General features: G+C 43.9%; 1 protein-coding gene across 1 annotated transcript in view; it reads right to left on the bottom strand.

Annotated features, from left to right (window-relative positions):
- Nucleotides 1–5,497: 5,497 nt before the first annotated feature.
- Nucleotides 5,498–10,872, bottom strand: part of POMT2 (protein O-mannosyltransferase 2) — a gene marked incomplete at its 5' end in the record, with an annotated part of 26,838 nt that continues 21,463 nt past the window's right edge. Inside the window, 4 exon segments of the mRNA XM_082318106.1 lie at nucleotides 5,498–7,786; nucleotides 8,373–8,487; nucleotides 9,623–9,775; nucleotides 9,778–9,817. Of these exon segments, the coding sequence (XP_082174232.1) occupies nucleotides 7,681–7,786; nucleotides 8,373–8,487; nucleotides 9,623–9,775; nucleotides 9,778–9,817 (414 nt within the window). The 3' untranslated portion in view covers nucleotides 5,498–7,680.

Raw genomic sequence — 10,872 nt, 5'->3', positions numbered from 1 at the left:
CTTCATTTTGCGAAGCAGCCGTTTTGCTTTCCCTCCCTGCATGACTCTTTCACAGCAGCCCTTAGTAATTTGAGTTCTCACTTTCTGGATGCTTCTCTCTTGTATTTGAAGTCAGTTAAGAACTTGTTACTCAGCTTCTCATCTTTGGCTTCTTTGGGTCTTCCTGGCCTTGCTTTGCAGTGGGATAGTTGGTGCTCGTGCTCCTGGTGTCCTTTATTTAAATCTCTCCCCTCAGACTTCCTTCCAATGGGACTTTGCCTGGAAGTTCGCAAATTGTTTAAATTCACTTTCTTCAGCTGCACTGGCTTTATTTGGCTGTTCTTACACAGTTCAGAAATCTTAAATAAAGATGTACCATCTTATGCATGTTCACTTTCTCATCTCAACCAACTCCTCCCCGCTTCTCAGCTAGTTTCCTTCTCCACTTCGTAACCAAATAGTTCTGGTCCCTAAAGCATTCCAAGGGATCAGCACACTGCCAGGGTGGGACTCAGCTGATCCAACACAGATGCCTCCATATGGGCAAGTAACATAAACTCCCTTTCTGGTCAATGGAGAAAACCAAGTACTTCAGAATTACCTCATCCTAAAATATATGGTGAAAAAAAAGGTCAGATGAACGAAGCCTGAAAACTATCTTTTGTCAGCTGCAAGACAGCAGGATGACTAGCTTTGGATGAAATCTGGAGATAAAACAATGACTGTAAGAATGGTGAATATGGAAAATGTAATTTACAGCAAACATAACACTTGGTAGACTATGCCCATTCAGATAAAGCACAACCTTTCTATTTCCAGAGCATGGGCCAGAGCTAGAGAGTTAGAGATGGTGTATTAGAAAACAACTCCAAAGTGTACAACAACTACAATCCTTGGATGTAAAGCAGGAAGCAGTGGTAGGAGCAATGAAGGTTTATTTCAGCCTGGAGAAAAGAAGGCTCCAGGGAGACCTTCCAGTACTTGAAGGGGGTCTAGAAGAAAGCTGGAGAGGGACCTTTTACAAGGGAGCATAGTGATAGGACAAGGGGTAATAGCTTTAAACTGAGAGAGGGTAGATTTAAATTAGATATAAGGAAGAAATTCTTCACTATGAGGGTGGTCAGGCAGTGGAACAGGTTGCCCAGCAAAGCTGTGGACGCCCCATCCCTGGAAGTGTTCAAGGCCAGGCTGGATGGGGCTTTGAGCAACCTGGTCTAGCAGAAGGTGTCCCTGCCCATGGCAGGGGGGTTGGAACCAGATGATCTTTAAGGTCCCTTCCAACCCGAACCATTCTGGGATTCTATGACATGGAATTGAGGAGACTGATGCTGAAAGACAGTGCAAAGTATAGGAAACCATATGGGTAAACCGCAGAAAATGAGAAAACATGCACAGGAGATTTGAGGGCTAGAGAAAGCAACTTGCATTGAAAGTTTCTATTTAGTTAGCAAAAAGAAGACCAAGCAGCAGCTTGAAGACAGAGCACAAACTCTATATTTAAACACTAGGTTATAAAAAAGCCTCATTCTTGTTGAGGAACATGTAACGGGACAATGGCTGGAATTTAGAAGAACCTGGCAGGTTCAAAACAAATGCAAAATGGAATCATAGTCACCAGTGTCCACCCATGTGAGATCACTTACCTGCAGAAAGAAGCCATTCTTCCTTTAGAGGGCAGTGAGAAGTAAAGTGTTACTTCAGATATTGTCAGCATTTTCTGAACAATACTTCGTGGCTTTTCCTTACGGTCGTCTCCCTACACTCTTAGCACAGCTTCTGTATCAGCTGTCCTTCCTTCCAGAACGATAGCCCTGATCAGACCATATCCAAAGACCAGCTTGCACTTTCTGAAGCAATACGAGATGTCAATAGCCTTTTCAATAACGATCTATTAGCCTATTATGGCTATTATGGCCCTGTGCAGGCCATAGTCCCGTTTCTAGCCGTCCGGGCTTTACTTTAGCAGCCCTTGGAATATGTCTAAACAGACTGGTTGGCTCTGATCCAGGCATCAGCGTGTAGCCCCAAACAAGGCAGCTATATTTTGGTTTTCCCCATCTAGTTCCACCCCAAGGATGGCAGCCCTTTGTTACACTGTACTCTGCAGAGGCTGCTCTGTCACTACAGCCTGGCGTAGAGCCAGATTCTGATTTACGGCGTTCCAGTTTTATTACAGACTCTTGAATTTACTTCACAGCAAGGGCCTCATTTGTACAAAATTGTGTGTCAGGCTGATGTTACAGACACTACACACTCAATATAAGAATGACTTACAGAAAAATGTTGCGTTCCTGAATAAAGTGCTCGATCTGTCAAATGAAGTGTTCATAGGCAACCTACCAGAAGCTTGTTGAATATACCCATTAAACCTGACATATTATACATATTTACAATTTAACATATCTTTAACATGGAGAAATAAACCCACTTCAACAGACAGTACTTTATTCTTATTGAAATCTACTGGTTTCCCTTCCTACTGTGCTTATCAGCGCATTGCTTGGACTGCAGTAAAACCTGACCTCCTAGAATTGCAGTCCAGCAACATTTGTGTGTTAAAAGCTGATGTAGATCACAGTTGTCCTAGATCAAACTCTCCAAAGGGTCTGTTTAACGTTTGTGTTTCTACTTCAAGTGTGCATGTGAGGGAGAGAGGAAAGCGGAAAAACCCCACCAAAATCTAGACGCAAAGACAATGCTTGAAAGAAAAGGTATTTATTACAAAATTAAATTCCAAATTCTACCTCATTTTCCATGATCTCCTGTACAAAATACATTTATAGCTCATGGGAACATTCTCCCATCCACACTGTATGGTGCAGTAATTACACCTTAGTTAGAAGACCCTCAGTTCATGGACAGGTGCACGCACGCGCGCGCACACGCAGTGTTAGTAAGAAAGGTTCAGGATATAGGACAGAATTACAAAAGAACCCTTCTCACTGCTGCTCCAAACTCTTGCTCAGTCAGGGGCACGTTCTTCAAGGATGGCTCTAAACAGCGCCTCTTGTAAAACACAATAAACTCACTTGGCAAAGTTTTAGGACCAGTTACAGATTCAGCAGGATTGGTTTCTATGCTAGTATGTCCCTTACCTCAGATATTATTTGTGACAACCATAGCCCTTGACATTCAAGTAAGGAGCATAAGGGAGGTTAAAAAGTAAAGTACCTCACAACGAACCATGCAGCCAAGGCCTTAGTACTTTAAAGAAGACAGAGACAATTTTCAGTCCTGACTGCTTGCAGCCCACAGCCCCCTGAAAAGAGGAAGTGTGCTATGGAGGTGGTGTTCTTATCCTCAGCGTTCCTTTCCCAGCAGGAAAGAGCCTTATGATGTTCTAACAGTCCACACATTTTTGCTTTCATGACACACACTTGCCAATGTGTGGGGTCACTTGCTGTAAAGGGGGGGAAAAAAAAAAAAAAAAATCTTACCTATATTCCCCAGCTGGCGGAGGCACAGAGCACCGCTAAGGAGATTTTCACATTGGCAGCAGGATCCTGAGAGGAGGAAACAGTGTTATAATGGTACTTGTGCGCAGAGTGCCAGCCCAGAGGGTCAGTCACACAGGCCGCCGAAGGGAAGCCGCTAAGCGTAGCAATGGAGGATTTCAGGCAAATGCTTGCGTTCCCATCTTGACAGCTGGTTCACTCTCAAGTCTGTTGAAAACTATTCTCAGAGGGATTCAGAAGGGACAGGAGGGAACTGTCAAATAACACATTTGTTTACCTTTCCATAACAAGGTTCTGGTTTTGCTCTCAATGCATGTGACAGGTATTCATCCACTCAGGATACTATGAGGTGTCCTGTCCTACCCCTTGTTAAGGCACCCGTAAGAAATGGATGCACAGCCTAAAAATCGGAGGAGAAGCAAAGACATGTCCTGTACTTTGGGCATACTTGAAGAAGCGGAAGGAAGGAAAGAGATATAAAAAGGTAGATCCTGTCAATGCCCGTTGTGCATCAACAAGCCCTTCCAATCCAGATGCAAAAAGAAAACTCTCTGCAGATGAGAGAGTGGTGGTGGCTCTCCCACCCACAGGGCTGTGAACGATGCTGGTAAGCAGTGCATACAAAAGTCTTCCACCTGGACCAAGGGCAACCTTGGCAGAGGAATTCACATCCTCCTCACAGTCACATCTGTGTCTCATAGCATGAGTAGTCCAGTTCCTGGAAACAGGCCAGTGCCTGCTGCTGGAATAGGGGTGTGTGCATTGGTGTCCTGAAGCGACTGTTAACAGAAACCTTTTAAGATGAATGGATTGTCTAGGATGAAGCTACATGAGCCTAGAGGCCTTCTATCAATCCTCCAAAGACTGAAGAGGCGAAAATAGAGTTTACACATAAAAAGGAATTTGAACCAGGGAACGTGGCAGCCTGCAGCTTTTTGTGATTTGAATCCATGGATACAGTTTGATGAAATACTTTGCCAGTGATAAAAGGAGCCCTGTCAAGCAAAGTTCAAAGAGAGCAGCTGCTCCAGAGAACAGCATCTTCTGGCCTCAGAAAGCACCGTTAGCTATTTTCCACATGACTGGGGAAGAGGACTAATACGCAGTCCTCAAAATGAACCCGAACTCATTCCACAAGCACAAATGGAAAAACTGAACCGAAGCAGCCCAAATTCCATTCAGAAAGCAAAGAGTGCCCTGCACCCATTGCCTCACGTCTGTGCCACTCAGACATTTTAAGTCAGAGTCAGTAAAGGAATCCCAATTATTGTATCTTATTGACCTCACAAAATACTGGTTACTGTTATGTTCCAGCTATGGCCTGAGAGGTTTTGTTTTGAGAAGCAAATATTGAAGGTCAAATTCTAACTAAAATAATTTTTCAGTATTTTTCTCCTGAAAGAAAACAGAGCAACATCAATTCACACTTACTTGAAAACCCAGCCCTTGGTGTCCAGAGGGTGCAGAGGAAATGTCTGCACTCTAGTCTTCAAATGTAGACCTTTTAATATTTTTAACTCCAGACTTAAAAAAAAGAAGAAAAAAAAAAAAAAAATCTGCTGGAGGTAGCTCCCTCTTGTGGAATAGCTAGATTTTTTTCTCTGTATGCCTCTATCCCCTTACCAGCACACGAGGCCTAACAAATAGGTTAGTCTCAACGCCAATCAAGTGCACTCAGAGGATTTCTGAAATGTCAGTCATAAAGAAAAATAAACATTCGTCTGCATTGTAACAGCAGCTGGGCATGTGCACAGGAAGGTGGGATGGGAGCATGACATTTGCCACCTTCAGCTGGCCAATCCCCAAACTCAGCCGCCAATTCCCACCCAAAAGATTATTAGCAATAAAGGATAGAGGGACCCTGGCCAAGGAAGGCACTGGCTCATCTTCCTCAGGCAGCTCCTACAAAGCCGACCCTTTCATAATAACTGAAGTAACCAAGGTTACTGAGTCAATCTTTGCTTTCACACAGATTTAATTTGATGAATAAAGAGTGTTAGAAACTGTAATTCCAAAACATTCACAAGTTTCTTAGTTTTCTTTGCTGTCAGTGTTAAGGGCATGCGTGTGATTGTATGTGCTGGGAAAAACCCTACACTTTAAATCACGGCTTTTATCAGCTCTTCTGGCAAATCCTCCCCATGGCAATGGGACTACCTTAGGGAAAGCTCATATTCAGGATAGCAAGGTATTAGGCCGATAATCTCACCACGAGTAGAAGATGCTGAATCACATTGCTGCAAAGGCAGCACTGCACAGTCTGCCTGCCATGTTGCCAACAGTTAATAATTTGCAGCTACTGTCAAATCAAACAGGATCTGAAGAAGTTTGCAGCCTTCTCCCTCATCCTTCTTGCCTATATATCACCTCTGTGAACGCCTGGCTCATGCAGGTGGGAGCACTTCCTGCAATAGTAAGTGGAAAAGCATCATCAAACCCAGGAGCTAATTAGTGCAATGACTTCCCACCATGTATTACCAGCAGGTGATTAACTCAAAACCTTTTGAATCAAAAGCATAGGTCCATACCATCTGAGTTAGTGTCTACAGGAGTCAGCTTCTGGAGAGAGATGCGACACCCCAAGCCAGAGCCTTACAATAGCTAGCAGCTGCCTTACTGAACAATGCTATGGATCTCTAATAGAGAGAAACGAAAACAAGTCTGACTGGAGTCTCAGTCCCCCACACAGAACAACTATGCTAACACAGCCCTTCTGTGTTGTAGGAAATACGTTAGAATTCAAGGTTTGGGAAGAGAAATGAATGCACAATTCATGTTTAAAGACGGACACGCTCACCTGCTGCTCTCCCTGTACCTGTAATTTTGATGCAAGCCTGAGAAGTAGAGCAAGAACTCTGAAATGAAAGGCTTGAGTTCCTTGAAACATACACAAAAGAGTTTTGCAAATATTACTTCTTGAGACAGGAACACAGCTGGGGTCTAAGTCTCATTCATGTTGGATACTACAAGGTAGCAACCTTGAACTGTGACAAGAAGTTGAAACTGGGTAAAGAGTAGGAGATGGAATAAAAGGAACACTTACAAAAATAGACCTAACACAGGAGAAAGGCACCTGATAAATAGTATTCCGCTTTCTTGGAAGGGGTGGCTTCAGCATCCAATGGCTCTTGACACCTAGCAGACAAAGAATTTTTGCCTGGCCTCACATTTTCTTCAATACAGTAATTTGATGGTCAGCCATCTATGAGAGGGAACTTGCTGGAATACAGTGCGCAGATACCATGGCACTGACAGCCCGTTTTGCAGATGCCACGTTCATTAAGATTAAGTCTTCCCCCTAAAAGCACAGGTACTAGCACTGGAATAGCTGGGATGAAAACATGAATGACAGCTGTCTGTAAAATTCCCAAGCTATCATTTCAGTCTCTAGTACACCCCCAAGAAGCCGGTCTTCACAGCATACTGAGGCAGAAAATAAATTGCCTGCTATTTCCACTGTAATTTCCTTTGCGGTTTCAGACAGAACTGCAAAGAAGCTACAAAGTGCTGACCTAGAACAGCCTGGCTCTGAGCGCAGGCCCGCTAGGTGATTGTTATAAATGATTAAAGGTGACCAGAAAGCAAGGCAGTATACAGGGATAAACAATCTCCATCTCCTGTGTCTGCAGAGCACCTGGGAGACAGGCAAGGCACGGTGGCTCAGGAGATTTCAAGCAGACCCCTTTCAGTCCAATTCTAAAAATTCAGGGTCAGAACAAAAAAATGCAGACAGCCAGGGCAGGGTAGAATGAAGGTCCCGAGATACTTACATGAAGCTTTCAAAAATCTTGCTATAAGAAAGGTTGTTAATCACGATAAAAGTCCTAATGTCTCAGACACTGTCTGGCTCTCAAACTGCAATGATGCTTAGATTACCAGAAGGAAGACACACACACACATGTGAACATGCAACTACACACAGCCTCCAACTTGTACTGGTCTGACAGCTGGAATGCCACGGCTGTTTGACTGATATATATTGCTCAAAAAAATTGAGATTTGTTGTCCAGGAATATAACCTAAGGGTTCAGGACAGGAGCCTTTTTAAGAGGACCTTCTCATGGTCATCCTCTGCATCTTCCAATGCAGGCAGTGCAAACAAATGCCATAGCAACAGGGCTACTATACCCAGAGTTCTCCAGAGAGGACATTTTACAGTCACATGTCTCCAAAGCTGCAGAATCAGCCTGAGATGCAGCAGATCTCACGTTTCTCATCCGCTGTTCCCAGGCTCCCTTTGCTGGCTCTAGAACTCCCAGGAGTCCATCCACCGGAGCCCTGCCATGGGGCTGCTGGGGTCAGAGGCCATGGGTCCTATCATCCCGTAAGACAGAGGATGGAAGAGGTAGAAGCTGTGGAAAGAAACCAAATGCTCATCAGGGACTGCACAGTTTTCTGTCTCAAGAACATTGCAGCAGAGTAGTGCATACAGATGTCCTACAGGACCTTTGGTTTTGGGCTGCTCTAAGCTCCACTGGGGACCTTCTAATCTCTGCTGAACACAATATATACATAGTACACAGTTTTATCACAGATGGTATTTTCTCTTCGAAAGCAACAGCTTTGGAGAAAAGCCAGCTGATAAAACCTACAGCAAGGAAGAATTTGCCTGTATTTGGGGGATGTGGCACCATCTGACATGAGGACTAGAATCAGAAACCACTGAGCTGTGGGTTTGGAGGAGAATAGAGTGTTCACACTGAGTGCTGGGACAAAAGAAAGATTCCCTGCAATGGAAAGATGTTTTATAATGTATACTGGGACACAGATGCTGAATCTAATAAAATTTGAGGGTTTAGAATTGGGCTTGATGATGTCAACAAGTTCAGCAGAGAAGAGAGGCAGAGACAAAGGTGAAGGATAATTAACAGGCACTAAGGTTTCCATTGAGACAGTGACTGTCACACATTCAGCAGAAGTTCAGCTTTCAGCACTCACCTGTACATGATGAGCAGAACCAGTGCCAGGAACCCCCCTCCATATACTTTTCTAGCTGTAGTGCTGGGTAACAAGAACCCGGCACAGAACCGCAGCAATGTGTCCCAGGTGATTCCTAGGAGAAGGAAGAGGTAGAAGTCAGGAGCAATGCAGAGGCCAAAGAACAGAGCTGCTACATTCAGCCATAGACTGGTCTCACAAAGCTCTGTTAACACCAGAAAACCTTGTCAATTTTTAAATTCATTTATCATAGAATGGCTTGGGATGGAAGGGACCTTAAAGATCATCTAACTCCAGCCCCCCTGCCATAGGCAGGGACGCCACCCACTAGACCAGGTTGCTCAGGGCCCCGTCCAACCTGGCCTTGAACACTGCCAGGGATGGGGCATCCACAACCTCTCTGGGCAACCTGTTCCAGTGCCTCACCACCCTTTGAGTAAAGAATTTTTTCCTAACATCTAATCTAAATCTCCCCTCTTTCAGTTTGAAACCATTCCCCCTTGTCCTATCGCCATCTGCCCTTATAAAGAGTCTCTCCCCCTCTTTTATATAAGCCCCCTTTAAGTATTGGAAGGCCACTATAAGGTCTCCCTAGAACCTTCTCTTCTCCAGGCTGAACAACCCCAGCTCCTTCAGCCTGTCTTCATAGCAGAGGTGCTGCAGCCCTCTGATCATCTTAGTGGCCCTCCTCTGGATCCGTTCTACAAGGTCCACATCTTTCTTCTGCTGAGGGCTCCAGAGCTGGATGCGGTACTCAAGGTGGGGTCCCACGAGGGCCTTCAGAACTACAGGGATTGTCTTGTGTCAGCAGAAGGGTTTTTTTTCCTACCTCTCCATTTGAGTAAATGCAAAAGAGATCTGGGCTACAGCATGCTAAGTTGGTACGAAATCACAGGAAAAACTACCAAGACTGAATTACAAACAGACATGACAGAAAAGTGGGGGAAGCAAACAAAGGGAAGTAACTTGTATAAAAGTATATGTAAGAACAGTGACACAGCAGAGAACAGGAATCACGTTCTCTAAATTTAAATGCCCTAAGCACTAGATATGACTACCTCTTCAGGGTGGTAACAAAAAAAAAAGACAATTTGGCACTGCAAGCTGCTTTGTGAAAAACATTTTGAACTAGTCAACGTTTTCAAGCACTTTGCACAAGCAAGCAGAAAAACTATAAAGAAAAAATACATTACTTAGTCTGAAAACATTCCATTTAACAGAATTGTCTTCTCCCAGACTCTAGTATTTACCTGTCAACATGCTGGAAAAAAGCATGGCAGGAAAGTAGTGGTGAAAGTAGAGAACTCGGCCCATCATAAAAAAAGGGAGGTAATGAAGGAGCCAGCCCAGCATGATCTGCCCTCCACCACGTAGCACGACTCTGGACAGTTCTGGAACACAAATAAACAGACTTCAGCAGAGAAAAACTCAACTACAGTGCCTATCTGCGAGCCTTATCATAGTAAGTAAACAGGAATGATCTTTGCAGGAAGTCATGTACTGGTCTGAAATGGCTCCAAGGCTCTGCAACATCCTAGCTGTATTGTTTATAAACATACAAACACTCTTCAGGAGAACAGTTATCAGAAAAGATATACAAAGGCATAAGTCTTAAGGGACTGGCAGGAGGTTGACCATGCTCTATGTTAAGACTGAACTTGCAGTTTCTCAGGACGTACATCAGACCAATTACGTCATTCCAGTTTCTGATGTTTTTTATTCTCTCTGCAATGAGACTACAAGCCATTGAGATGATCACTTTGCCAGCCCGACCTGGGAAGAAATGTTGCCAGCTTTCAGAGCCTGGGGAAGGGACTAAGAGCTCTGGTGTCTGCATGCAGCTTAGCCAATAACTTATTGTGTAACTGAATAGTTTCACATCGCATTTTAAAATTCACTTCCCACAAAGAGATCTACAAAATGAAGCAACCATTGATATAAACTGGAACGGTCAAAGTATGACTTATTAGGGTTTGTGAAAAGCTCTACAACCTTGGCATTGGACATAATAAAGGATCATTGTATCGCTTGCATTTATCATTTGCTTTTCATAAATATCAGGAAACATTTCTCATTTCAAAATACCATGCATACTACAGTAGTACAGAGCACATGCAGAGCTTGAGAGCAGGGCATTGATCCAACTGGTGTGTCTCCCTTACGGCCAATACCGGTAGCTCCTTGCAGTATTTTTGTTGAAGATCTGTCCTGTTCACTATTAAACTACCTGAGATATGAAGCTCCCACTCTTTTCCTTGTGGACATTGCTCAATAACCTAAGCTCAGTGGTTTCCCACCCCTGACACACGAAGTCCTGCCATTCACGCACTTTTAAGGTGCCTGCAAAAGGCATTTGTGAAAAGGAAGCCTATTATCAGTAACTTATGTGGGTAAGTATCTCTACTAGAAAAAAACATATTGGAAGCCTGCAAAAAAGAACAAGCTAAAAACCATGGGACCAGTAGATCTCTGCATCAGGAAGGTTTCCCTGACATACGTT

This window comes from Platalea leucorodia (genome assembly GCF_965183815.1).
Source record: "Platalea leucorodia genome assembly, chromosome: 7".
NCBI lineage: Eukaryota > Metazoa > Chordata > Aves > Pelecaniformes > Threskiornithidae > Platalea > Platalea leucorodia.
Note: the sequence above shows the minus strand (reverse complement) of the source record. Positions and strands in the feature narration are given on the sequence as shown.